The 26,876-nt window shown below is 43.1% G+C and overlaps 2 protein-coding genes across 2 annotated transcripts in view; both read left to right on the forward strand.

Moving 5' to 3' along the window:
* The window catches only part of LOC103183543 (ELAV-like protein 1), a 28,833-nt gene extending 25,875 nt beyond the window's left edge, over positions 1-2,958 (forward strand). Inside the window, exons 8-9 of the mRNA XM_042342843.1 lie at positions 809-1,034; positions 1,457-2,958. Coding sequence (XP_042198777.1) covers positions 809-1,034; positions 1,457-1,784 — 554 coding nt within the window. The 3' untranslated portion in view covers positions 1,785-2,958. The remainder of the gene's footprint in view (positions 1-808; positions 1,035-1,456) is intronic.
* A 16,626-nt stretch (positions 2,959-19,584) lies between these two features.
* Positions 19,585-23,561, forward strand: rpl37 (ribosomal protein L37). Its single transcript, NM_001292766.1, is given in 4 exon segments — positions 19,585-19,608; positions 21,364-21,499; positions 22,192-22,276; positions 23,446-23,561. Coding segments are annotated over 4 exon segments (294 nt in total). The 5' UTR covers positions 19,585-19,605; the 3' UTR covers positions 23,516-23,561.
* The last annotated feature ends 3,315 nt before the right edge of the window (positions 23,562-26,876 follow it).

Genomic DNA, 26,876 nt, shown 5'->3' on the forward strand with positions numbered 1-26,876 from the left:
GAACCCATATTATAATGAAGTGTGTTAGAAAGTGATTTTACAGTATTTAGGTTACAAGCTCCATTTAAAAATACTTTTTTTGTAACCCCTTTTCCTGGTTTGGCATACGCAAGTACATTGGCAATTAACATGATGGCATCTATAAACCAATTGTGCCATTCTTTATATTTTGCATCTTTGATTGGCTTCAAAACTTTTCTTTTAAAACTGGTTTCCAGCCATTGAGGTCCAGTTTAAAAGTTTTTCTTGTCTCTAAAATAGAGGATGAGGGCCTGCATGGGAGAGTATGGAGGTAAGTAGATTTTGATTACATTCAGTGGGGAGAGGGATAGAGGGTGCTGCGAGAAGATAAAAATGAGAGGGTAGAAGGAAACACGTTAGCATATTTTCTATTTTAATGTTACAATAATAGAGTGGTAAATGCTTCAGACTTGATGTATTAGCTGAAAACCAAACAAATTGGCCAGTTCGCATAGGTAGGTGGCAGGTTTAGTGGATCCACAGGCCGTTAAAGGATGGAGTTGAGCATCTTAAAATGATAGCAAATCTTTGGTTGCCATTCATTCATCTCTGTTACTTTTAATTGAATTGTTTTGTTGCAGATGTGAAAGATCAAACATTGTGTTTGGTAGGGTTATGCTTGCATTAATGCAATCTATGTTTCAATGTGTGCCGGGTGACTCAGATTTCTGTCTGGTTTTGGAGATCGCAGATGTCTAGTGCTGTTCTAACAGCTGACTATTATCACATCAGCAGTCCTGTTTTTGGTTGTCCTCCAGCATTTTCATTTTGGCTGTTTTATTTTCAGGTATGTCCAGGGGAGTTGCTTTTATTCGTTTTGACAGGAAATCTGAGGCCGATGAAGCTATAAAGAATCTGAATGGGCACAAACCACCCGGTGCTGTGGAGCCAATTACAGTGAAACTTGCAGCCAATCCCAACCAGAAAACGAACGCATCCCTGCTGGCACAGTTATACCATTCACCAGCAAGGCGGTTCCCAGGACCACTCCACCATCAGGCACAGCGATTCAGGTGTGCAACCGACTCTTCACCTCCCAGTACTGAAAAGATTTTGGGATAAGAGAATAGAAGAATCAATGAACAATTACTTGGCCTACAGGGGGTTTCAACCACACTGAGAAAATGGCTCCATTGATAGACACAGTGTAGAACTGAATCATTGAGATGAGAATACTCCCCATCTTTTCTGAGTTAGCTCGCAGCCAGGCAGCAGTAGTGATACTGCATTTAGCCTTGTGATCCCTGGACTAGGGAGGCAACATGTCACCCAGTTTGAATCAATTCAGATTAAATCATGCCATTAGATTTCTTCTTCCTGTTGGCGTGGTATGCTAGCGCACAATTTATTTGGGAGAGAAGAATTTTATCAGTTTTGTCATTCTCGGGGCTTGTGGCAACCATTTCTTGAGTTAATTTTCTTATTTGTTTGGTAGGTTTTCACCGATGAGTGTTGACAATATGAGTAGTTTGTCGGGTGTGAGCGTTGGTGGTCACAATCCATCCGGCTGGTGCATCTTCATCTACAACCTGGGCCAAGACGCGGACGAGGGGATCCTCTGGCAGATGTTTGGCCCATTCGGAGCTGTGACCAATGTGAAAGTTATACGCGATTTCAACACCAACAAATGCAAAGGGTTCGGCTTTGTAACCATGACAAACTATGAAGAGGCTGCCATGGCCATTGCTAGCCTGAATGGCTATCGCCTCGGAGACAAAATCCTTCAAGTCTCCTTCAAAACCAGCAAGTCACACAAGGCGTAATATAAAGCTTGTGCGTGTTTGTAAGCATTTGATTAGAAATACACTGCTGAAAGGTGAATAAGTCCACTAGTGTAATACAACTCTTATTGTTGTGACAGAAGTGTTTTGTCTACCATTCTAGAAGAATAAGTGAAAAGGATTTTTTTTATATTATTAGTACTCTGGGATGCAACTAACATGAAATGTTCAAATGTTTGATACCTTTCCTTTCATATCTCTTTTCCCCCACACCCCAGAAGCTCTGAGGGGACGTCCAGAACAGTGTAGAAATTTCTAAGATTTTGAAGTAATATTACTTTAATATGCACACTATTCAGTAGTCATTCCTTTTTCAAATAACTATTTAGTTGTACAACTAGCAGTTCTTGTTTGGATGCTGTTTCCATTTGGGAAAAGTTTCATAAATGCATGAATCACATTGCCAGTTAGTCATCCCACTTGAATTAAAATCTGCTCGATTTGTGCCCATAAACTTAATACTCACGCCATTAAATCCATCGAAATTGTAAGCCGTGTTCTCGATAGGATCTTGTAAATACTGTAAATGTCACTTATTTCCTCCCAAGTTTTCATGAAATATGGAGGCAGTCAAAGTTTTGGAAAGTTAATTTCTGAGGAAAGCATTAACAATATATAGGGGAAAGGCTTCAGCTGTGAGCTGATTATAATGCAAAATTAGGAATTTACAGTATAAGTATATAGAGCAGGTGCTTTGTTAGTTTTAACACAGTTGCCAAAGTTTCATCTGGGAAGACTAGATTTGGAAAGCATAATGCAATGCATGATTGATTCTGCACGTAATGCAGTCATTTTGAATGTTTAGAACTTTTGAACATTTGCCAGTTTGTTGCACCCCTTCTAGTGAACTCCATTGCATATTTTTTTTAAAAAATAACTTTTTTTTGTTTTTTTGCATAATTGACATGCTAAGCTGGGATAATGCGTCAGAATAGAAAGTACTTAAATGTTTTTCATACAGGTTAGCTGTCAACACAAAGCTTTGTTAAAATAGATTTAAAGAAAACTAATCTAAACGTTTTTTTCAAACTGCCTTTGAACTTCATTAATGTTCTGTTATTATATAATTTCTTTTCATTTTGTTTCCTTTGTTTTGTTTGACAATTGATTTTACTTTTGCATTTATGATCATTAAATTTGTTTTGTTTTGCTCCAATTTTGTTTTGTTTTTTGTTTTGTTTTTTGTTTTTCAAGTTCATTTGATGTTTAGCTAGCGCTTCGAATTTTTATTTTCCAATTTGGGGTAGGGATTGAGGGGCCAGTGTGTGCAGACAGGCACCTTGTTAGGTAACCTGCCAAAGAATTTTACACCTTATGCTGAAGTGGGCTTCACAGAGCATCTATTTTTATAACAAACTTTTTACTGGAGTGCTAGCAGGTGATTTTGAGTGGAAAGTTTTGTATGCCATCTGGTGAGCTTTTAAATAAACCAGACTTGAACCTTCAGTAGACAGATAGCTGTGTCTATCTGGCTTTTAAAACGGTGTCAGAATGAAACTGACCAAAATCCACTGGTCCTGTTTTTGTTGGAGGGGGTTAGCCTAGATCTATCCGGGTTTGGGGGGGGTGGGGGGGGGGAGAGAGAAAATAAATCCAAACCACTTATGAGTACATCGCTGTAAGCGGTTCATTAAAAAGTGGTTTGAATGATATGAAGGTTGTATAAATTGGCTCTGTCACAGGCCTATGTTAGGAGCAGCTCAAGCACTGCAAATAATGTTTTGTTATATAAAAATATCATGACCTTTCTCCTTGTGCCAAACTCATTCATGTAAAATCTAAAAAGGGACCCCCTCTTTTGTTAAGTGCTTTATTTACTCACTCAAAGAACAGGTTAGAATTCAGAGAATCCCCCGTTACAAGAGCAATTAGCTGCCTGCCTTCCTACGCTGATCACTTGTTATTTAAGGATTTCTTTGGAGTGGTGGGCAAATTCATTTTGAAGATAAAAATCTAATTTGGATACTGCCATGTTGTAAGAGGAGTTGATACAACTTTTTGAGGTGGAGAATCAGGTTAGCAGAAACTGAATAAGTGAGACTGTAATGCAGTTTCCTGCATTCTAATCTTACCATGTAAATTGTGGTTCCCAGTAAATTATTGCTCCCTCCTTCCTCCAAATTGATGCATGTGTAACAAATGCTGTAAGTGATTTAGTCTACTCTTGTTGCCCTCCCGGGAATCTTGATATTATTTTTATTATTTCAAATACATTCCACTCTTGCCCACATAACCAGTTGATTTACAGCAACATTTCAGATTTTACCTCAAAAGCCTGATTATGACCTAAGTCTTGAGACTAAGTTAAGGAAAGCAGAGGAATTGTTTGCTACGGGGAAGAGTAACGTTGCAGAAGTGAAAGGCAACATTTTATTTGTGCTGATTTGAACCACTTTGAGACGTCTTGAAGATGTGATAAGACGCTATATCATTTGCAAGGATTATTTTTATTTTTTAATAGTGCACGCTGAACTACTGTTCAGTAGCGAAAAGTTGAAAACTCAGTTATTCAGCACTTTCTCCTAAGGTAACCTAATGGTATAAGAAGATAAAGCTTCACGATTTGTTTGACAGCCAACATTTGATAGTGAGATCAGATTTAGTTTCTACGAAGAACACTTAGTTGTGTGTTTGCAATCCTCATTCAACAGCGATCGCAATGCTTCCTTATGCTGCAGGACAGAAGTTGCTATTGTCTGGTTGAAATGATAGAGCTATTGATGGCTTCGAGCTTCTGCACCCTGGCCTTAAACCAGACTCAGTGTGAAAGGGATTTAACTTGCATTCCCCTTGTCCATAATGCACACTTGTCATTCAGTTTATTGGCTGTACAATGCCAAGTGTGTATTAATAGACTAAGACTGCTTGCTAATGCTGTGTTTAGTTCCATTCCACTGTAATGCAGACAATGAATCCAGCCTTACTTTCAAAAACTGGAACATAAATCAGAATGAAGTCTGGTTTTGTTCAAATGAATTAATTTACCAGGTGCTGCAGGCCTTTTTACTTTATACATTTTGTTACAAATGAACACTATAAATGATCAAACAATAAGAGGTGGAAATTAAGTGACACTTAAGTGAGAAGCAGGGCCTTGAGTTGCCTCTTTTGATAGCGTTTCACAAATGGGTTAATCTGTTTTAAATCACCGGGTACAGTTTGATTTAGGGACTCCAACTTCCTCAAAGAAATCGAGTATATAGATAGTTCTTTATTCTTATCACATATCTGCGTCATTATTTCAATACTTCAATGGAAGTCTTCATTGATTGCACTGAATATAACAAAGTAAAAATGTAATGTCCTGGTAATAGTTGTGCCATAAAAGCTTTCCATCTTATTTTGGGATTTTTTTAACACACAAAAAGTTTGCACTTGATTACCCACATTTCTGGCAAGAAAGTTTGTTACTGGATAGATAGAGTAGTTTTATCAAAGGATAACTGGTTCACTGAATAACTACTTTGGGCAATTTCCCTCTTTCCTGTTGCTTTTTTTTCTTGCATTGTAGTTGTGCTGTACATGTATACCTAATGTAAGGTTTAGGGATCCTCTCACTCCGAACAGTATTGCTTTACTGTGAGGTAACAGGAAAAGGTTTTCCTCTAAGTTGTTTTAATCTTGAATAGCCATGACTTTTTAATTAAATTTGGTTTCGTTGGATGTAAGCTGAATTTAATTTTTTCCCAGAAATCCTAGTGTTGTAGACATTCTGTGGAATTGGTAATATGCATAGGAGCATGGGAACAAACCATTGGTAAAATGATATTGAACGGGGGAGGGAAAATATCAACACTTTGTGGGTCTTCTCACTACAAATAAACTACCTGTGAGCCATAGTTAGAAATATTATTCTTCCGTTGTTATATACTTTTGAGCACTGACTAAACTGCAAAGTCTTGCAGTGAGAACATTCTGTTTCCAACCACAATTATTGGAACAATGTCCTTATAACCGACTGGGCTGCTCACATTTAACCTGTAGGTTGACGAATAAATTACAGAAAAGCTGAACACATTGCAAAAATATATAAATACTATAAATGTAATTAGCAGTGTCGGTGGAATAGTAATAAATGCTTGACTGTTACTGCCTAGGTAATGAACTTGCTGGTAAATGGTTAGGTATTTTGTTTTAGGAAACACTTTGCAGGGATAATGAAAGTAAATCTCTTCAATTGTAATCGGCGTTTTAAAAGAAACGCTCAATATTAAGGAATCCAGCTAGAGACCCCAATTTTGTGCATTAAGCTAAATTGTGCAGTATTCCTGGATATTAATCCCTCCATTTGAAGATTTATTGCACACTTATTTATTGCAAATGTTTTATTCCAATTTCTGTTCTTAAATTTAATCTTGGAAGAGAATATTGTTTTTATTTTCAAAAAGGGTTAATCTGAAACAATGGGAGAGGTTCTGCAATGGTATTGAAATAATGACACCAGTTGCTAAAGTTTTCAGGATAATTGAGCTTATTTTAGCAAAAAAGCATACTGAAAATACGTGGTACATTTCTGTTCTTAAAGTTAAATTGTCACTTGGAAGTCAAAGTATCTTGGGACTTTCTGTTCACTGAAACGTTGCAATTGTTATGGCAGAAAGCCTAGTTCTAGTGATACTTAATCGTGGCCATAAATAAAGTACCAAATGTTAGTTTTATTTGTTAATCTTGGAAAATTGTTAGAAAGAACACTGAGCATTTTTCACTCCCTGGTTCTTAATATATTGTCCGAAGATGTAAAATAGGTTAATTCATTTACAGAATATTTTGAAAATGGTTAAATGTAGTATTTAATTTGAGATGCAGTTATGAATATACTTAAAATCTGTTTAGCCAACTCCTTATGAAGAGTTAGTTATGGATGTTTTCAAGTTTCTCTTAATGCAATTTGCAGTCTAAAATGTCTAATCATGGCAATCATAGCACTTCGTGTCTTCTCATTCCCATCACATTCGCTATCACAAGTGTTAGAGAGTATATAATAGAGAATAGGGTATCCGTCTCCATGCAATCCATGAGTGCCAAAGTCTTGTGGCCCATGTGACATAAATTTGCAATTCAGATGTGTTGCAATTAATGCAATAGATTTGTGAAGATCTGCATTCAGTGAGGCACTTGTGTTTAGGAACCATAGATTGACCCCCACTGATCTAGCACATCATGCTTAAACACAATTTCAGTCCACATTTTTCAGTCTTGAACTGGGTGAGTTCATATCAAGTGTTGCCACAGGATTTATTTGCTATAAATTCACTTTCGACAAATAGTTCAGCACAGGGATCTCAATCACAATATTAATATCTAATTCTATGTAGCCCTGAAAATTATTCTGTATCATATTAATTGCCTGTTCTGTGATGGTTAAGGAGTAAATCAGGAGGACGATAAGCAAGAAGAATTGACGTGGCAGTATTTGTCAGTGTATCTGAGGGATATGGATGAGTGATTACTTTTGCACTTTAATTTCTCGATGTTTAGTGAAACCTGGACGGGTTTAATCTTAAAATCAACGTTATGGTCGGGGGTACGAATGCTGTACTTATTATCTGAATTATTAGATGGTGGAGGTTGGTTCAATCGCTCTGGTATTTTAGTTACTATTTTAATTATCCATGTCTTTCCCTTTCCTTTATGCTAGTGACATTCGTTTTAACTGCAAGGCCCTAATCTCTAGATTCCATTCCAAGTTCGGTAGAACATGCACTTATTTATTTTTATTCTGAAAGCATTGAGGTGATTGTGTCTAGTCCTCGAATTGTTCCCAGTTTTTCTGATGGCAGCGCTTGTATCTGTTGGCATAGATTAGGTGATGTTTGGGGTTATCGCAATTTTTCTTAAGTATTTGATGATACTGTATTTTTTTCAGTTCAGTTTAGCAATTCTCAGTGTTCCTATTGTTCCCGTATGTTGAGGTGATGGTTTATTCATTGGCTGAGTGTGTTCACCTTGCCTTTTCATGTTTCAAATTAGTGTTTAACTAAACCGGTTACCTGTTTTGACCTAGTTGAGTTTACAGGATTCTTTCACTAAATGTGGAGAAATTCCGTTCAGAGGGCTGGTCGTCTGTTGATCCAACAGTTGACAGTCTTAGACATGTAGTGAGATTCTGCTCGAGGAGGAGCTCGCAATTGTGTGAAAAACAATGATCATTGACGGGAAGGAGTACTGTATGTGTCATTTCAGACGAGGAGGAAAAATATATACAATTGTGACGGTCTTGGCCCCAGAATACAAAAATGGTTATTAATCCGTTTTTAAAGCTCCGTGAATTTTTTGAAAAATGTTTTGGAGAGAAGCAAGATGAGTGTACATTATGACACATTTACTGAGGGAGATAATTTAGGCAGAGTCTGTAAATACTGAATTACAATGAATAGTTTGAATCGAATCTGTAGTAGAGGAGGTAGATACCTTTATCTCAATCTGAGCAACTGAAATGAAGACAGGACCAGTGGATGTAGAAACACCCTATAATTGAAGTGAAGGCAGAACCAGTAGTACCTGCAATTTCCTTATTCCCCTCACGCAAAAGGCAGAAATGAATATTCAAACAAAGTCAGGGTCAGGAACATTCATACACACATTCTCATATTGCGTACATACACAGACACACACTTAAAAACAACCTGACACCCCCCCCCCCTCCTCCAGGGAATGGAGGCAGGATACAATACAAAATTACATTTGTATAGTGCCTTTCACGTCCGGGAGGATGTCCTAAGCCACGGACAGTCAGGGATTTGGACCCGAGCTGCTGTGGGGGGTTAGGATCACAGAGGATACAGATATATTCCGCTTTTCTTCCAACTATCTACATTGGCAGCAGATCTGAGGCTTTCATTCTCTTATGTTTGGTTGCCTTGTTTATTTTTTTTATTTTCAGTATTATTCATGACCAAAATGTTGACTTAATTTGATATTCACTGAATATTTAACATATAATGTCTTAACTAGTTGTGTTCCATGGATAATATTGCTGTTATTACAACCTCAAATTATTTTTTGGTGCAAAATGCTGCGGGTATCTTGCACTTTCTTGAATCCAAGGTCTTAAATTAACATGAGCTTGTTTGCTGTTTCTTTTTGTTGCTTTCGCTCATAAATTCAGTCAAATAGTCTGAGCACACAAAGTAGCAGTTCTAAATCCTAGCCGGTTGAGGGTATTAGTTTGTTAGTCCTGCCATGACTGCAAAAAAAATAATGCTTATCCAGCATTTCAATCTCAAAATCTGTGCAAGATAATGTGATCCATGCCTACAAAGTGGTTGGGAGAAGTCCCAATGTTTTATGGTTTTGTTACCCGCCTTTGGCATTAAGGACCTCTTCAGTTCTGAACAAACTTTTTTTTATTAAAAAAACAAGCACTTTAAAAAGAATTACTCAATTGCAACTTCAAATACCCCCGTGAACCCCATTTTATTGTATAATTTATGCATTCATTTTATGCCATTCGAAGTTGAGTTGTACACTATTATTGAGGGCGAACAAAGCTGAATTGTAGTTTTTTCCTAAATTTTTTTAATATATAAATCCATGGTATTTCCTATGCTGTGAAACAGCTAGCATGGCACATCACATCTAGGGAATGTGTGTATTCATTGACCTTTTCTGATTTTGGTTACTACTGTTCATTTAAAACGTTGATGCCTGAGAATGACAGCAGTGAGTGAGGTACAGTTGAATTAATTGGCCAAGAGAGGACATTGAAATTAAATACAGGCGGGAGAAGTTCCATTTCAACAACAAGAAATTAATGTGGCCTCAATTCAAAAGATCAAATTTAATTTAGGAATGTTTGAATTTTGGTCAACTACCAAACTTCTATAAATCGCATGTTGTAGTCCACAGATTAGTATTTGTGTTGCACTAATATTTTCAGCTCTAGATGGTAACTGCTTACACGGTTATCTTTTTGAAGAGGCAGTATTTAGAGTGTTCACATTTTCTAAGACCTGATAGAGAAATCTGAAGCATTACTTTAAAGTTACAAAGAGAAACGCATTCTATTTAGACAGGAGATTTGCCAGGATCGTACCAAGAATGATGACTTGAATAATGTGAGACACTAGAGAAGCTAGGATTGTTCTCATTGGGGCAGAGAAGGTTACGGAGAGATTTTATAGAGGTGTTCAAAATTATGAGGGGATTCGATAGTTAGTGTAAACAGGGAGAAACTGTTTCTACTGGCAGTTGGGTTAGTAATCGGTGGACACAGATTTAAGATAGTTGTCAAAAGAATCAGGGGGCAGATGAGGCGATATGTTTTCACGTAGCAAGTTTTTCGGATCTGGAATGCACTGCCTGAAAAGGGCAGTGGAAGCAGATTCGATAACAATTTTCAAGAGAGAAGTGGATAGATATTTGGAGAGGATAAATTTTCAAGGCTATGGGGAGAGCACGGGGGAGTGGGATTAATTTGGATAGCTCTTTCAAGAGCACGATGGGCCGAATGGCCTCCTTTGCTCTATGATTTATATATCTGAATTCACTGGTCTGATTTTGACACTAATGCTATGCTAACCTTCAGCCAGTAAACAGTACATGTGTCAGATGTTATAGGAAAATCTGGAAGAAGGCCTTTCAGCCCACTGAGCCTGTTCCACCAGATCTTTTAATTCCCTTTCGCTATGTCCATTAAGACTCACTATTATCCAAGTAATCTGTGTCTACCTTTTAAGCATTCCTATGTTAATTCTGTCTTTACAGCCTTGTGGAGCAAAGCAATCCATTATCTTCACAACATTCTGTGGGCAAATGCTTCCTGACCTCAGTTCTAGCCGTCCTGGTTCTGATTTGAAGCCTATGCCTTCTTGATCGGTTTACCAGAATGAAGAGTAGTTCACCATCTAACCTGTCAGTTGTTTCCATTATTTTAAAAACCTCAATCACAGGACCCCTTATTCTCCTGTGAAACAAAACTTCTGGCACATGCATGAATTGGGCAAAGGACAAGTGGGAAATTGAATCCATCTGCTTATAGTCTAATTTAAATGCATGTACTTCTGAAACGGTTTGAAATTGGTTCCAAGAGAGGTTTACTCCAAGCAGGCATTAGAATCGGTCGACTGTCAGATGGTTCCTTGAACTGGGATGGTTATGGATTCTGTACAGAACTGAATGAACAGCCTTGGTGTAAACCAGGAAAGGACTACACTTATGAATCTTAAAACGTTTCAGTTGGTTTTGATATTTGTCCTGAATCTGCTGTACTTTTTACAGTTTGAACAAAACCTTTGGGGCTGGGCAGTAAATTGAGGTGCATTTCATCAGACCTACTTTGTGTGCATTATAGATATATATACAGTCAAATATAATATATGACAGATCATGTGTTGCAACTGTAGATAAAACTACCTTTGTATTTAAGAATGCTACTAACATACCACGTGTGCTGCAAATCATTAGCGCTCCAGAGTGAAACTGCAAGAAGCACAACAGAACTGGGAACAATCTAGAGATTGGGAAAGTACAAAGCAGTTAATTAGTAGTTGTCCAGAATACCCTGGGTAATTGCATAGAATCATCAGTTTAGAGATTCATCCCCAAACAATGGGAGGGTGTAATGTATTTAAAGTTGTAATCTTTATTTCCTCCTCCTTTTTATTTTGAAGGGTTAAGTATTGCATGGCAGCTAGCAGGAGTTCTTTTAAATAATCCAGTACAAGATTAGTTCCTGGCGGAGTAGATTTGTGCCTGGACTCGATGTGTACTGTGAGTCGGTCAATGTAAATGTTTAAACACTGTTGCTTTATTTTAGTTTGCAATGAAGCCAGATGGCTGTTTTAAGTTATTAAACATTTTTGTACTTTATTTATTTTCTCACCAATATTAAATTATGTTTGATTCTGTTTTAAAGACGAGTCTGACTGAGCTCTTGATTTGATTTGTTTTTCTACACCATTTCTGATGAAAAATACTATTCCCGATTTTTATTTCAGGTTTTACTGATGGATGAAGTGTGTGTGAATCACATAGCATTTCTTTATTAAAGGAAGGGGTAAGGGTAGAACGCATGGTATAAACTCTTTTCTCTGGAAATGTTGACGTATCCCATTACTGTAAACTTCACTCCAGGAACATTTGACTGCCCTGCAGTGAAGTATTTCTTAATGGCTCCCACCCAACACTATTGGCCATATTTGTACTAATTCCACCGTGTTAATGTTTTCACTCAGATTTTGTATCCAATTACAGTACTTGTCTTATCCTTTTGAAGAGCTATATATATATGACACATGCTTGTATATCTAAATATTCGTATTTAGCAGAAACATATTGGCAGTTATTTTGCTGTGTTTTTTATATACAAATACAGCGAAACCTGTGTGGAACTGATTAGTAAACCGACTGCCACTAAGTCAATACCATTTGATCCATATTTCACCACCGTTCATCATTAGATCCCATTCGATAATGGGGGGAAATCTTTATTAACGGCCACTATTTCTGTTATCTGCAGTTATTTTTTCCAAACTAAAAATGAGTACTTTATTTGGAGCTTTTTAGCCTCATTGGCATCAAGCAGCACAATTTAGGTGCAGACATGTACGTCTTCAAACAAAACTGGACGTGAACATGATTGTTTGATCAAGGTATCCAATCAGGTCTCGCTGTTGTAGCAAATGTTAGATGGAGCTCGACCGGCAGTGGGATTATGGACATTGCCTGCCACTACTTGATTTAAATCACACTGTTTGACTTCCTTTTAGGAGTACAGCCAGCATTCTTCCATTTGCCTTAACATAGGATGTCTACTGTACCTCATCCACTCCAACACCAGGAGAATATGCATTTTGCCCTATTGTTTATTCAATATTGCTTAAAACCTCCCGTGAAATGTTCCTTTGCCATAAACGAAGATGCTCCAATGACTGTTGCACCATTGGTTATCTGTGGAATGTTAAAACACATTATGTTCTCAAAAGCGTACCAGCAATTTCTGTGCTCAACTTTGTTCCTGTTGTGTGCTTGCTGGAGTTTGAAATGGCTGAAGTTCGGAGTTGAAATGGCTGCCCTGTTCAGTCTCTGAGTGTACACAATTACCAATGCCTCTTTCCCTTCCAAAATGATTGAAATATTCTTATAAGATAGTTCAAGGGGAAGAAGCAAGTACTGTAGACCTTGGATTCCAGTCACCGCAGATTTGTGGAGCTTAATGTTTCTCAATTGACCGTTCTTCCAGCTCCGTATCTTCCTTGTGCTACAAGTTAACGGCAAGGCGTTGCAGAGATTGTAGTTTTTAACCCAGAAACCACCATGTGATGCTGAGGCTGGATTACATCATTGATGAACAACATAACTGATGGAAGAAAGGAAGGAGCAAGTGTGATACCAGAACAATATACTCATTGCACTACTGAGGGCAGAGTTGTTATCGCAACACTAGGAATCTGTCGTTGCTAAACCTGTGCAAGCTAATCTTTGTGTAGCTGTTCAACTATCATTCTTTCTCCTACGCTGACGTCTTTAAGCAATATTGCTTAATTCAAAGAAAGTTCTTCTATTCAGCGGTGAGGATAAATCTATATTGATGTCACTTTGAATGTGTTTTGAGAATGATTTAAATATCATGGGGAACACCAATGATATGAGATGTTCACTGGTTCCTTGTACCAGACTATGTAGCCTAAGAACATAGGAATGTTCAGGACCAGAAAAGAATATTTCACGATCCATCTTGTATATAATAAGTAGTTATTTATCAAATTGCTATCTTAATTTCCCTTGAACTTGTTGACACAATCTGTTTCTATGGATTGTGTTCCTTGCACTCGCTTCTCTGAGCTGTCCATATGCTTTCACTGAATAGAGCTCCAGTGCAGGTGCCTTGTTCCAGCCTAATGAGGAGCAATCGTAATGCCCTGAGTTTAGGTGGACATGCTGTATGTTCTGTCATGCAAATATAAGCTCCACTAAGATATACCCACGTTTCCTACCAGAGCCATTAGGTGTAGTCGAATACTATATTAGCAATAATACTCATTCCTTGGGTCATGTTAATTTTAACATTCAGTTATTCTTCCTCTTTAGGGAATTGCCCCGTTACAAAGGTATTGGGGATCCTCCCTTGTTCCCTCAACCCTCAGCAGAAATAAGCACCTGTGCTAAATTTCAGGGCATGTAATAGCTATCTGAAGTGCAGTGACACAAGCCTGTTTTTTTAAATGGATTTTGCCCACAAGTTCTCAAGGCAAAATATTAAATGGTAACAATCTACCAACCATTAGAACTTTATGCATTGGACCTTAAAAAGTCCTTGCTTGTTGATCGGCATTGAGGAAACAACACCTGCTGTGAAATCATGCAGTTCTTTTGAACGGTTTAAACTACAACTAATATCTTCCATTTAATTTGAGCATTTAACTGAGCTTGCAAGATATGAAAATGTGAAATGGTAAATGGGAACATGCATTCTAGTACCAAAGCTGCTAACTGATATCCAGGTGTTTCCCATTACTGAACGATGTCCCCCCTTAAGCTTTAATAATTGCTTGTCCCTTGTGTTCTCTGTTTCATCATTGCTGCCCGCACTTTCAGCCACTGCACCCCGAAACTCTGGAACACTCTTCCCCTGTCGCTCAGTCTTACCCCTTCTTCCCTATCTTCAAGACGCACCCGAAGTCTTCCCTCTTCGACCGTACCTACGGTCACCTCCCCCCACTTCGTGCTTCGCTGCTGTCAAGCACTCTGGGACATTACTCTGTGTAAGGGGCGCTATGTAAATGCAAGTTGTTGATGATCAATCTATTTGGTCCAATACCATGTGCGCTCACTCTTCTGCAGATCAATGGTGATCTACTGGTGGAACCTGTAAGGTTCGACTTGGAAAGGGTAGATTCTAGAACTGGGAGACTTGATCCTCTATCAGATCAATGTTTTTTTTTGTGAGGCTAGCTTAGTTGTACCACCTCAATGCGTTTTATTTCAACTACAGTTCTCCACCATCATGTTTAGGATGGCCATTTAGTTGAAGTTATTACCTGATTCTCTCCCCTCAGTAGCAAGAGTAATCTTTCTAGTGGATAAGCAAAAATAATTGTAACTGGTTCTTCCACTTTTTAGTTGATGAATCTATTGGCCTCCCAGCTCGATGTATTTATGCTTTGCTTATCCAGTTGCAGTTTTGAGTTTCATATGGTTCACTTGTCTTGTCCAATCTTTCATGATACAGGACTCTGGGAATGCTGGTTCAGTGCCAAGTGGCCCAAACCTAAATGAGTATTATAAAGTAATACTGAATAGGTATATCTTCATTTGAAAGTGTGGGAAAGCTGTTCAGTATTTCGGGCACAGTGATGCATAGCTATCACATTTTAAAGAAGTGAAAGCAACAGAATTGGGTGGTGATATTGCAATACGCTTTACTTGAGTTCAGACCTGGTCCAATGTTGTTGGCCAACAGTCTTGCACCCTTATCCGTAGCTGAGGAGAGGAGGGTGATAGTGACAGAGGGACATCGCATTAGAGGCTCCATGCATTGATCTTGTACTGTGTGGAGCAAACATTTAAGAGGTGGGTGTATGTCATGTTGTAAGTTTTAAGGTGCCAATATGTGTTGTAACGCATAGTTATGTATTGGAAACCTCAAAGTTGTTGCATTGAAACTTTTATTTTGAAAAAAAGTTTAACTGCATAAGCACCTGTTGGGTGGCCGATGTCACTAATCCGAACATGCCTGCTGCCTGACCTTGTGCTAATTTTTAGCACCTTTATTGTCAAAGGAAGAACGATAGGATCTGATGGCTCTCTGACTCTTGCACTATCAACACACAAAAAAAATGAAAGTAGAATTCCTTCTCATTTTTATATTGAGTTCAGCATGGACTTTGATGCTCACTGATACCCGATGACTTCAATCCAGATATATCACTGTGGACAGGCTTTTATCTGCTGTCTGGATAACCTACAACAAAGAAGTGTCTTTTTTATTAAAAAAAAGACGAGCATAACATTAACCTAACTACTTTTCAACATTTAAAAGGATGAAATGTACAAAAGGGAACTGATTCATTCTGAAATCATCTCTACGTTGTGTGCGCTCTATATAGGAGTATTTTGTATTAGGCTATTTTAGGAAAAATGCTGTACAGTTTGCTTTTATAAGAAGTTATGCCTATACTGTTTTTAATGTCTGGTTTTCACTAAAAATGCACAAAATTGCTGTACAGTCCAGTGGAAACACAGCGGGCCTGACGTATGTAGACTGGAATAAATACTATTTGAAATAATGCTGACGTTCCTTTTTTTTAGTTGTATTAATCTGTATTAATATACCCTCAGCAATGCTGTGTGGCAGCAGAAGAACGAGAGGAGTCAAGTAGCTTCTCCTGCTGTAAATTGTATCCCGTAAATTTAATTTGTGATCGTTTGGAATATTGCATGATGCACTCCTGCTGTGAATTCACAGTCAATGGTCTCTTGGCTAAAGTCCTATAGATCCCTAGTTGTAGCAGAAGGAGAAGAAAAATTACTTGGGACAAGAGAGGTGAAATGAGAGCTGGTTTAGTTCTCAGCCTTTTCCTTGTCTGCTCATTGAAAATAAGTCAGCATTGACCAATAATCAGAATTTGAGAGTACCGTTAGTATTATTTCCACACCAGCAGAGGGGGAGCAGAACAATGGTGAAGTTTTTACAATATTGCTTTTTTCTGTTTAATTTTTATAACCTAAATTGCATTCTCACGAGATTAAAGGGTTCTCTAAATAGCTGAGTACTGGCGTCAGTCACACTGATGATCCTCAAGGTTGGGTATCATCCTGACAGAAGACTACAGCGTGGTGAGCAATTCTTTATTTGACCACAGGGCGACAGCATTACTTTAGCCCATTTCACCTTTTATCTCATTTTATTCATTATTTTTCATTAATCCAAGTTCAACTCCCACCCTCACCCCCCCAAAAAAAAAAATCTCTTGGTGTCCTTAATGTTTGTGGAACTTTGCTGGCACACACTGGTTGCGGCTGTTGTTAAATAAGACTATTTAATAATGATCCTTGCATTTGATATAGCGCCTTATCACGTCTTTGAGACGCCACAAAGCGCTTCATATCCAATGTAAAAGTATTTACTTTCAGATTATCCGTTTTACCTTTTTTTAAAGAAAGAATAAGACGTTCATTTAAATCCCTTGCCATTGTTGGTGAACATCAAGGGACCCCTTGCTGTTATTCACAAACAGTTGCGTAGAGTGATACGGCATGAAAATCGGGCCATTCATCTTAGCTTATGCCGGTCTCTATACTCTGCACAAGTCCCTGCCTTGAAAGAAATGTGGAGTCTTTCTCTTGATTATGCTTGTTTGTTTTCCCTTCCACATTCAAAGTCAACCCAAATTCAAATTGGTAATCATATCTTTATTATTTCTAGGTGCTGCTAAGCACAGGTTAGATGCCACATTTGCTTCACAACAATGTTCATCTGCAACAACAAATCATGTGACATGGTTTGAGATGTTTCAACAGTATGAGGAGGCTCGACGAGGTCCTTATGTTTGCCTACAAAATGCAGTTACTACACTTTTTTAACAAAAATCCTATGAGGTGCTTTGAGATCTCCTAACATGAAAGGCTCTATCAAATGCAAGGATTTGTATCAGTTACAACAAATTGCAGTCATCAGATCCTAGATACTTATTTCTTGCCAAGCCATTTCCATCTCCAGCTTATCCTTCCTAGCCAAAGTCCTGCAACGTGTTGTTGCCGAACAACCCTGCTCCCACCTTCCCCCCTGCTCAGGTCCTGACCCAACTGTCCAGCGCCTTGGGATGTCCTCCCGACGTGAAAGACGCTCTATAAATGAAATCTTGTTGTTGCCTTCCCACAAGCACTGAAACAGTCCTTATCAAAGTCACCAACATTGTACGACCGGGACTCCCTCCCTCCTCTCTTTGATCTCTCTGCTACTTTTAACACTGTTGACCACTCTTCCACTTGTATGCAGATGATACACAAGTCTCCCTTTCCACTGCTCTTGATTCTAGATCCACTGATGTTCTGTCCACTTGGCTGTCACACATCAAGCCCTGGAGTATCAATTTCATGGCTGATCTGTAACTCAGCTCCAATTACCCTTTTCTCCATATCCCTTGATACCCTCACCTAACAAATATTTATTGATCTCAGTTTTGAAAGTTCACAACATTGGCAAAAGGATCGATCCTCAGCTCCCAGCTTCCTCGGTCCCAGACCAAGGTGGTCTTCCTTTACTTCCAACACATCACCTGCCTCCGATCCAAACTCACACCACGAGCTACCTTATTCACACTTGTTACCTCCTGCCATGGCTTTCTAGCTGCCCCACCCCACCCAACCCCAGCCCTTCACCTTCAGTGGCAGAGCATTAATCACTACTTTTGCCCACAAAATTTAAAGCCAATTCACTTTACTGTATACTCTGTGAAGCGCTTTGAGACGTCTCATGATATGGGGGTTCATCAAAAGTGAGGATTATAATAATTACTATTAAAAAGAACCAATGCAGATAGAGTGCAAAGAAACTCTAAAATTTAAGACTTATAATAATTCTTGGAATTTGATATAGCGCTTTTCACATCTTCTCAACGTCTTAAAGCTTCACAGAATATACTGTAAAGTGAATTGACTGCATATTTATGGGCAACATGCAGCAGCCAATTGCGCACAGCAGCATCCCCACGAACAGTTGTGGATTGAAGTGACCAAATTATTATTTTTTTGAGGGATTATTTTACCCCCAGAAAAGCGATCCGCCAATCGACTAACCAACCGGGCTTCCTACTTACTGCTGGGCACAGAGGCGTGTGGAGTGAGTAAACCTGCTCAGGGTTTCACCCTGTCCTGCCCGGGAATAGAACCCAGGTCTCTTGCTAACCACTGAGCTACAGGGCTTAATTGGGGGGGGGGGGGGGGGGTGGCGGTATTCATTGTATTCATTGGCCGTGCCTTCAGCCACTGTGCCCCGAGGCTCTGGACCTCCCTTCCTCACTCCCTTCGCCCCCTCTCTTCCTACTTTCAGGTCCCTTCTGAAGACCTTTCTTTTCCACCGCGCCTTTGGTCACCTTCCTCCCCCTCCCCCTCCCCCCGGCTCGGCCCCGGGATTCCTGACTGTGAAGCGCTCTGAGACGCCGTCCGGCGTGGAGGCCGCTGTATACATCCAAGTTGTTGTTGTTGTGGTTGTTGGTAAGGAAACAATCCCAGACATGGGTGGGTGGGTGGATGCGTGGTTGGTGGGGGGGGGGGGGGTACATTCTCTTGCACTGTAAACAATCAATGAACCGGTTGACACTTCAGACAGATCTGTTTAAATCCCACCCCACCCCCAGGGTACCCACCCCACCCCCAGGGTACCCACCCCACCCCCAGGGTACCCACCCCACCCCCAGGGTACCCACCCCACCCCCAGGGTACCCACCCCACCCCCAGGGTACCCACCCCACCCCCAGGGTACCCACCCCACCCCCAGGGTACCCACCCCACCCCCAGGGTACCCACCCCACCCCCAGGGTACCCACCCCACCCCCAGGGTACCCACCCCACCCCCAGGGTACCCACCCCACCCCCAGGGTACCCATCCCATCCCCCACGGTACCCACCCCCCACGGGTACCCACCCCCCACGGGTACGAGCGCGGCGCCGCCGCACAGGAGGGGAAGCAAACGAAAGGGCGAAGGGGGTTCGCAGCGAGAACAACATGACGTCACGACGCGACGGCCGCCAAGGTCACCAGCCGCGAGGTATCGCTTCCGGTGTCGGGCGGCCGCGGAGGGGGAAGGGCATAAAAGGCCGCGACTGACGCACTTCCGGTCTCTCTGGCGCGCGGTGAAAAATGGTGAGTGCGGGAGAGAGGCCGTGAGGGGACCCGCGGCGATCCGCGTCCATCGGCCGCCATCCCGACCTCCGCGGGGTCCTCGCCGCCGGGGATCCGCCCCGCGGGCCCTGTTAGCTTCGCGGCCGGTTTTATTGGCAGGAGTTTTAAGAGCGGGAGCGAGACGGCCGCCTCTCCCCTCCCCGGGTTCTTCCGGCGATGGCTTCGTACTCGAGTCCCAGGCTCGTGCCGGGGCCTAGGCTGACCGGCTCGGTCCGCGGCCTCCCATTCTGCCCGAGGCCGAGGCCGTGGCGGTGGTTGAGGCCCCGATTCCTTATTGCAAAAAAAATCTGATCTCTTAAGAAGGGATTTAGTCAGAATATCTCGAGGAGGGTCGGACGGTATAAAGGGGGGGAGAAGGGGGAGACAGTCAGGAGAATGGGACTGAGGCGATAATAATAATAATCCTTGCATTTGATATAGCGCTTTTCACGTCAGGAGGACGTCCCAAAGCGCTTCACAGAACACACTGTAAAGTGAATTGACTATATATATATTTGTGGGCGAACGCGGCAGCCAATTGCGCACAGCAATGTCCCACAAACAGTCGTAGATTGAAAATGACCAATTTATTATTGTTTGTGGTTTTGGAGGGATTATTATTAGGCTCTGTGTGGAGTAAGGAAACTTGCCCAAGGTTTCGCCCTCTGCCTGGAATTGAACTCAGGTCTCTCACTTGCAAAGCGAGTGCTCTAACTACTGAGCTACAGGACTCCACAAAAAAATGGCTCTGACAGGACCGGACCGCACCGCACCGGCAGCAAACACTGGGCTGTGAAATGCTCCTCGGTTTGCAATGACTCGCGTTGCGTCGTCCACTTCTTTGCGGCGGAGAGAGTCCGGAGGCTGCGTTAGCGGTCAGGCCCTGTGGCCGGGCCTCGGCGGTCATTCGTTTGCTGTTCGTGGCGTTCACTTAAAACCCGGGGCTCGGCTCCGCTCTGCTCCCCGGGATCTCCCGGTGCGGTTAGACGTGACGGCCCGAGGGTTCTGATGTACGTCCCGTGTAAAGTTCCCAACTTAACAGTTTCTCAAGACCGCGCACAGGGGTCCCACTGCAGGGGAGTGGTCGCCCAGCCTGATGCTGACTGCCCACAGTCCAAACAGAGACACCGTCTGGGCAGGGGTCTCCGGGCAGTGATCAACAGCGGGAACCTTGGCTACTCAATCCCAGGCCACAAGCGTTACAGCTACTGTCCTAGTTGGTATCCGCCGCTGTCCGGCGTGGAGGGCGCTATATAAATCCCAAGTTGTTGTTGCCAAGCGCTCTGGGGTGCTACCCCATGTGAAGGGCGATATATAAAAATGCAAGTTGTTGGATCAGTATCGAGCAGCTCTGCATGGCCCACCCTTTACCACCAGGTCGTTGGGACAGCCTGTAATGTATAAACTACCCTGGTTCCTTCCTCAGGAGTTTGGATAGTTCTGTACTACTTCACCCTCACTCCAACCAAGTGTTGTAGCCTCGTAATAAGTTCAGTGCTCCTTAAGTACAATGGCTGTCTACATTTTTTGAGTGGCTAAGTGAGGATCAAGGGCCACCTCCACAAGCTTGTCATGGTGTCCTCTGTAGGCAGCTCACAGCTCCTGTCATCTCATACAGCGATGGGAGTAGAACGTGACTTGCAGAGCAAAGAATTCAAACACGGTGGGAAAATGAGCTTGGGACTGATGACTGTTGCCATTTGCTGACCACCCAGTACTCTGGTTCTTCTCTTTCAGACGAAGGGAACGTCGTCATTTGGTAAACGGCGGAACAAGACACACACCTTGTGTCGCCGCTGTGGGGCCAAGGCCTTTCACCTGCAGAAGTCGACCTGCGGCAGATGTGCCTACCCAGCCAAGAGGAAGCGAAAGTGTAAGTAATTCCACTGGTGGAATTACTTTGACCGAGCCTTCGGCTCCCCTCTCGACTCTCTACCCCCTCCTCGCTCCCTCCCTTCCCTCTCCTCACCATTTCCCCCCTGCTCGGGTCCTGACCCAACTGTACAGCGCCTTGGGACGTTCTCCTGACGTGAAAGGCGCTCTATAAATGGAATCTTGTTGTTGGTGGTGGCAACAACAACAAATTCCCTTTTGTATGGCGCCTTGCATGTCAGGAGGATGTCCCAAGGCGCTGGCCAGTCAGGGATCCACACCAGAGCTGGTGGTTGGGATCAGGAGGGATGCCGGGTGGGGAGAGTAGGGGTAGGAGGGAGACCGAAGGCACGGTTGAAGCGGAGGGTCTTGAAGGAGGCAGCATCGCTTTGGGTGACCAGTGAAATAGTTTGCGGCAAACCAGAGTAGCAAAACGTGGTCTGATAATCAAGTGGCTCGGATTCCAGGTGGGAACCTACCACATGTGCAGTAACAATTTGCGTTTATATAGAGCCTTTCATTGGGTGGGTGGGGGAGAGAGTTTTGGGAGCTCTCAAAAACAATTGCATCAATTTGTGCTTCTCTCCCCATTCCCCCATTAGGTGATAGCATTTTATTTTGAGCGATTGTTGTCGCTGCTTGTTTGATCCCTTTCTAACAGTTGTTTTAATATTGCTGCTGGTTTTGCTGTAGACAATTGGAGTATTAAAGCCAAAAGGAGGAACACAACTGGCACTGGTCGCATGAGGCATCTGAAGGTGGTTTACCGCAGATTCAGGTAAAGCCTGGCAATGGAGCTGGTATTTTGGTTCCAGCTTTTACTGTCATCCCCTCCGTCCCCTACCTACCTGCCCGTACCCTCCGTTCCTCTGGCTCCGGTCTGCTCCACGTCCCCCGCCCCAACCGCCCTACTATCGGTGGTCGGGCCTTCAGCCTCTCAGCCCCCAGGCTCTGGAACTCCATCCCCCAGTGCCTTCGCCGCTTCCTCCCTTTCCTCCTTCAAGGCCGGTCTCAAAACCTTTCTCTTTGACCGTGCCTTCAGCTCCCCTCTCGACTCTCTTCCTCCTCCTCTCTCCCTCCCTTCCCTCCCTCCCCTCACCCTGACCATTTCCCCCCTCCTCTCTCCCTCCCTTCCCTCACCCTGACCATTTCCCCCCTGCTCGGGTCATGACCCAACTGTGCAGCGCCTTGGGACGTCCTCCTGACGTGAAAGGCGCTCTATAAATGGAATCTTGTTGTTGTTGTTGATGGTAAACTATACCCTCAGTTCACCTTGTGCAATTAGACTGTTCTGATAGAGGATGTAGGAAGTGTTACACTGGAGGTTTGTGTGGAAACAAGATGAGAGCAGTGTTTCTTCCTAATACAATGTGTAAGATATTAATTAAATCCCAACCTATATCCAATACCAGACAAAATGAGTGCAAAACTTTAATTTTTTTTCAAAAGCATTATGCATTTGGCTTCGAAAGTTTATTTATTGGGAGTCATTCTAGTTCATTCCCCAAGATTAACTGCATTCACTTCATGAACTGCCGAGGTGAGATAAGTTGCACCTTGTACATTCTGTTTCTGGCACATCTTTAGTGGCAAAAAAAATTGTGACTGTATTTAAAACCAAGAAACGGGAGTAGAAATGATTAATTAAAACATAAGAAACGGCTTTATTGGAAGTCTTTACAGACCAGCCCGAGGGAGCAGGGAGCAAGGGTTGTCCATGCTTCAGAGCTGCTGCTTGTCCAGATTTTTTTTTGATCCATTTGTCTCAAGGGTTTGTCAACAGAGGGGCAAGTTCTGAAGTGGTTGTAGTTAGGGAGGTGCTGTTTTGCCAACAGGTGAAGTGCAGTGGAGGAAAATTCACTGGCATATCCTGTGCTGGTGTTCACTTCAGGTCTCAGTTGCAGGATCGCGCCGTGTGCTGACCACTTGTTTCTGTTGTGCCTGCAGGAATGGATTCCGTGAAGGAACCACCCCCAAGCCCAGACGCGCTGCAATGGCTTCCTCCAGCTCAGCGTAAACCTGTCTCTATCTGTTCAAGTAACAAATAAAGTGATCTTTCAGATACAACCCAGCCAGTGATCTCTTGTGTTACTGTTTCAATTCATACCTCAACTGACTCGTGTATTCTGCATGTATTCCAAACTCAAACTGTCTCAAAGATTCTGTTTAACTTCTGTCTTGTTTAAGAAAAAGCGTAGGAGAAAGCTTGTGGGTTAAGGATGGTGATTGTTCCGTCATTGGGAACATGAGCTGTTCAGTCAGAGTGACTGATCCTACGTAAGTGGATGTCTGAGAGAGAGTTGTGAATGAAGATGGGTGTCAGTGTTTGCTTTAACAAAATATGCAGTCAATTAATTTTACAGTATATTCTGTGAAGCTCTGTGGCATGATAAGGTGCTGTGTCAAATGCAAGGATGAAGTGAATGTTGTTTCGACAAGTTTATTTAAAATGCTAGCGTTTGTGATTTATGGATGATTCTGAATGATCGATGCCTAGAAGTGAATTATTGCAACAGTTACAGCTGATGTATTTAACATGAGGTTTCAGATTAACACCTACAACTGGTTGCTGTACAGTAAACTCCTGTGAAGCTCTGGTATTTCAACTAAAGTGATAAGTCAATATCAAAGACGAGGCTTATTAAAATGATCCACTTATTCTGAATGGTGGTGAGGAAGTAAACCAAACTTGTGAGCCAACCTAGGACATCACGTGGGTCGGATATAGCAATGCTCAGTCCAGGAGCTTAATTCAGGGTGTGGTAATTGACCCAAGCCTGGGAGCATAGTCTTACTATCAGAATATCTCACCTGGCTGCTGGAATTTCCTTTATTTTGCTGAACTGGGAAGCTGCACTTAGGGCAGAGGATTTACTATTCAAATCCTGCTAATCCCACTTGAGTCTGACTCATCTCGTGAGATCTTGTACTGTCAACTACATATTACATAAAGGAGGTTCAGCAGTACTGTATAATGGCATCACATATTGTCAGTTTTAATTAAAAATGTAATGGAAATGATTGATTTACCAAATGTTTTGACCTACCCTTTGCTGTAAGCAAATTGCTTTTTCCCCTGCCACTGGATAAGGAGTCATGGTCATTTGTCACTCTGGTACTTCACCCAAGTGCCCATTGTCCATGTGTGAGCCTTGGCACATTAGTATTTAACATTACTGTACTATGTTGGGATCTAACAATTCGTTCGTCGTTCTGCAGTACTCCAGCACAATACTAATGACACACCAGCTAGCCCCGGCTCATCTCGTAGGATGGTCCTCGTTGGACAAGCAAGGAAGATTGCCAGACTGTGCTCTCAATGGCAAGTTAATTGCTTTTTGTCCCCAAGCCTTGACTTATTTAACCAACAGATACACTGGAATTAGATAAAACAAAGTTGAGTCCTCCTGGGTATGCATTCCATCCAAACATGGAAATTTGCATGTGTAAGTGGCATACAAATGTGTAATTCTTAAGCACGCTGATGGGTTTCTGCGTGTGTCAGGTACCTGGCTGACCAAAAAAAATAACAGTAGGACTTAGCGGGGAAGACCAGTCACTAGGAGCAGGGATTCTTCCCACTCATTTCCCATTAACTCTACAAGCCAAAACCCTAATGGGTAGGTTAGTCCAAGCCGGAAAAGCAGTGCTCTCAATGGCAAACTACATCATGTTAGCCGGTTAAACTCCAGGAATACTCCCAACGCAGAGTCTGGGATCCCCAAGCCATGGCTCTTGCCAACCTGCGCCTAATAATTCCTGCAATTAATTAGGTAAACGGTGCAGTTCCTTCGGAAGGAAGAGCACATTCTATTCTCAACACATCGTTCCAATACATAGGAAGTTCCTTATGTAGGTGAGGTGCATGGAAACCTCAATCTGGTCTGGACACTCCGAAACATGGTAACGGGTGTCCACGTGTGTCAGACCCCCGCCCGGCTGACCCTCCAGCCAACCAAAACAGTCCAGACCCGGGGAGGTTTCGATGAGCAGTACGTGAGATGGCAGAATGCTCAGTCAGGTCCGATGCCCTTGGGCACCGTGCAGGGAGTGCCGGGCACCAGGCTGCCCGCAAAACAGCCGCTCTGTGTGTCCTTCAAGCCAGCGTGTGGGAGGCGCTGTGAGTCCATTGAGCCAGTGGGAGGCGCTGTGTATCCATTGACCAGTGGGAGACGCTGTGTATCCATTGACCAGTGGGAGACGCTGTGTATCCATTGACCAGTGGGAGGCGCTGTGAGTCCATTGACCAGTGGGAGACGCTGTGTATCCATTGACCAGTGGGAGACGCTGTGAGTCCATTGAGCCAATGGGAGGCGCTGTGAGTCCATTGAGCCAATGGGAGGCGCTGTGAGTCCATTGAGCCGGTGGGAGGCGCTGTGTATCCATTGAGCCGGTGGGAGGCGCTGTGAGTCCATTGAGCCGGTAGTGTGGGACGCGATGCGCCCTCCGGCGGCTGGTGATGGTGCTGGTCGCTGCGAGTCCTCCGAGCCGAGCGGGGGCGCTGTCGGGCGGAGGGCGGGGGCCGCTGCACCTCTTGCCGGCGGTGTCGGGCGGGTTTCCGGCGCTGCTCTCTGTCTGTCTGTCTGTCGGTCTGTCCCGGGCGGGCGGGGGCGGGTTTGAATGAAGCTGCGGGAGGAGGAGGAGGTGGAGGCGGCCGAGTCATTGCGTGAGGCTGCGGGAGGTGAGAGGCCGGTGGGGGGGGGGGGAGAGGCCTGGAGTGGGGGGGGAGGCGGAGGCCACGGGAATTCCTCCCCTCCCCCCCTCCCTCAGGGGGGGCCCCGGGGGCGGGAGGAGAGAGAGCGGGAAACAGCGGCCCTGGAGCGGGGCAGCAGCCCGGCCTGGTGCCGGGGTCCGGGCCCGAGCCGCCGCTGCCCTTCCCCGGGGGGAGGGGGGGAGGGGGGAACATGGATAATAATTCGTATCAACGATCAGGTTCCTCTGTCTTGTTAATTGCAGAATTAACCGCAGAAATTTTCAGTCCCTCCTCACCCCCCAACCCCCCCAACCCCTCCCCCCCCCAACCCCCACCCCTCCCCCCCAACCCCCCCCCAACCCCTCACCCCCCCCCCCCCAAACCCCCACCCCCACAACCCCCCACCCCCCCCACAACCCCTCCCCCCAACCCCCCCTCCCCCAACCCCCCCCTCCCCCAACCCCTCACCCCCCTCCCCCTACCCCTCCCCCCACCCCTCCCCCCCTCCCCCCTCCCCTCCCCCCTCCTTCCCCCCAAAAAATAGCTTTTTTTAAAGTGTGTAACTGTGTCACGAGAAATGTTGTATTTTTGCTGTTTTTGTGATGTGTAAACCCGTCAGAGACCCGCAGTGTTTTTTTTATATTGTTATAATAGCGACGACGGCAATAATAATAATAATAATAAT

The sequence above is a fragment of the Callorhinchus milii genome, unplaced genomic scaffold, assembly GCF_018977255.1.
Source record: "Callorhinchus milii isolate IMCB2004 unplaced genomic scaffold, IMCB_Cmil_1.0 Scaffold21, whole genome shotgun sequence".
NCBI classification, from domain to species: domain Eukaryota; kingdom Metazoa; phylum Chordata; class Chondrichthyes; order Chimaeriformes; family Callorhinchidae; genus Callorhinchus; species Callorhinchus milii.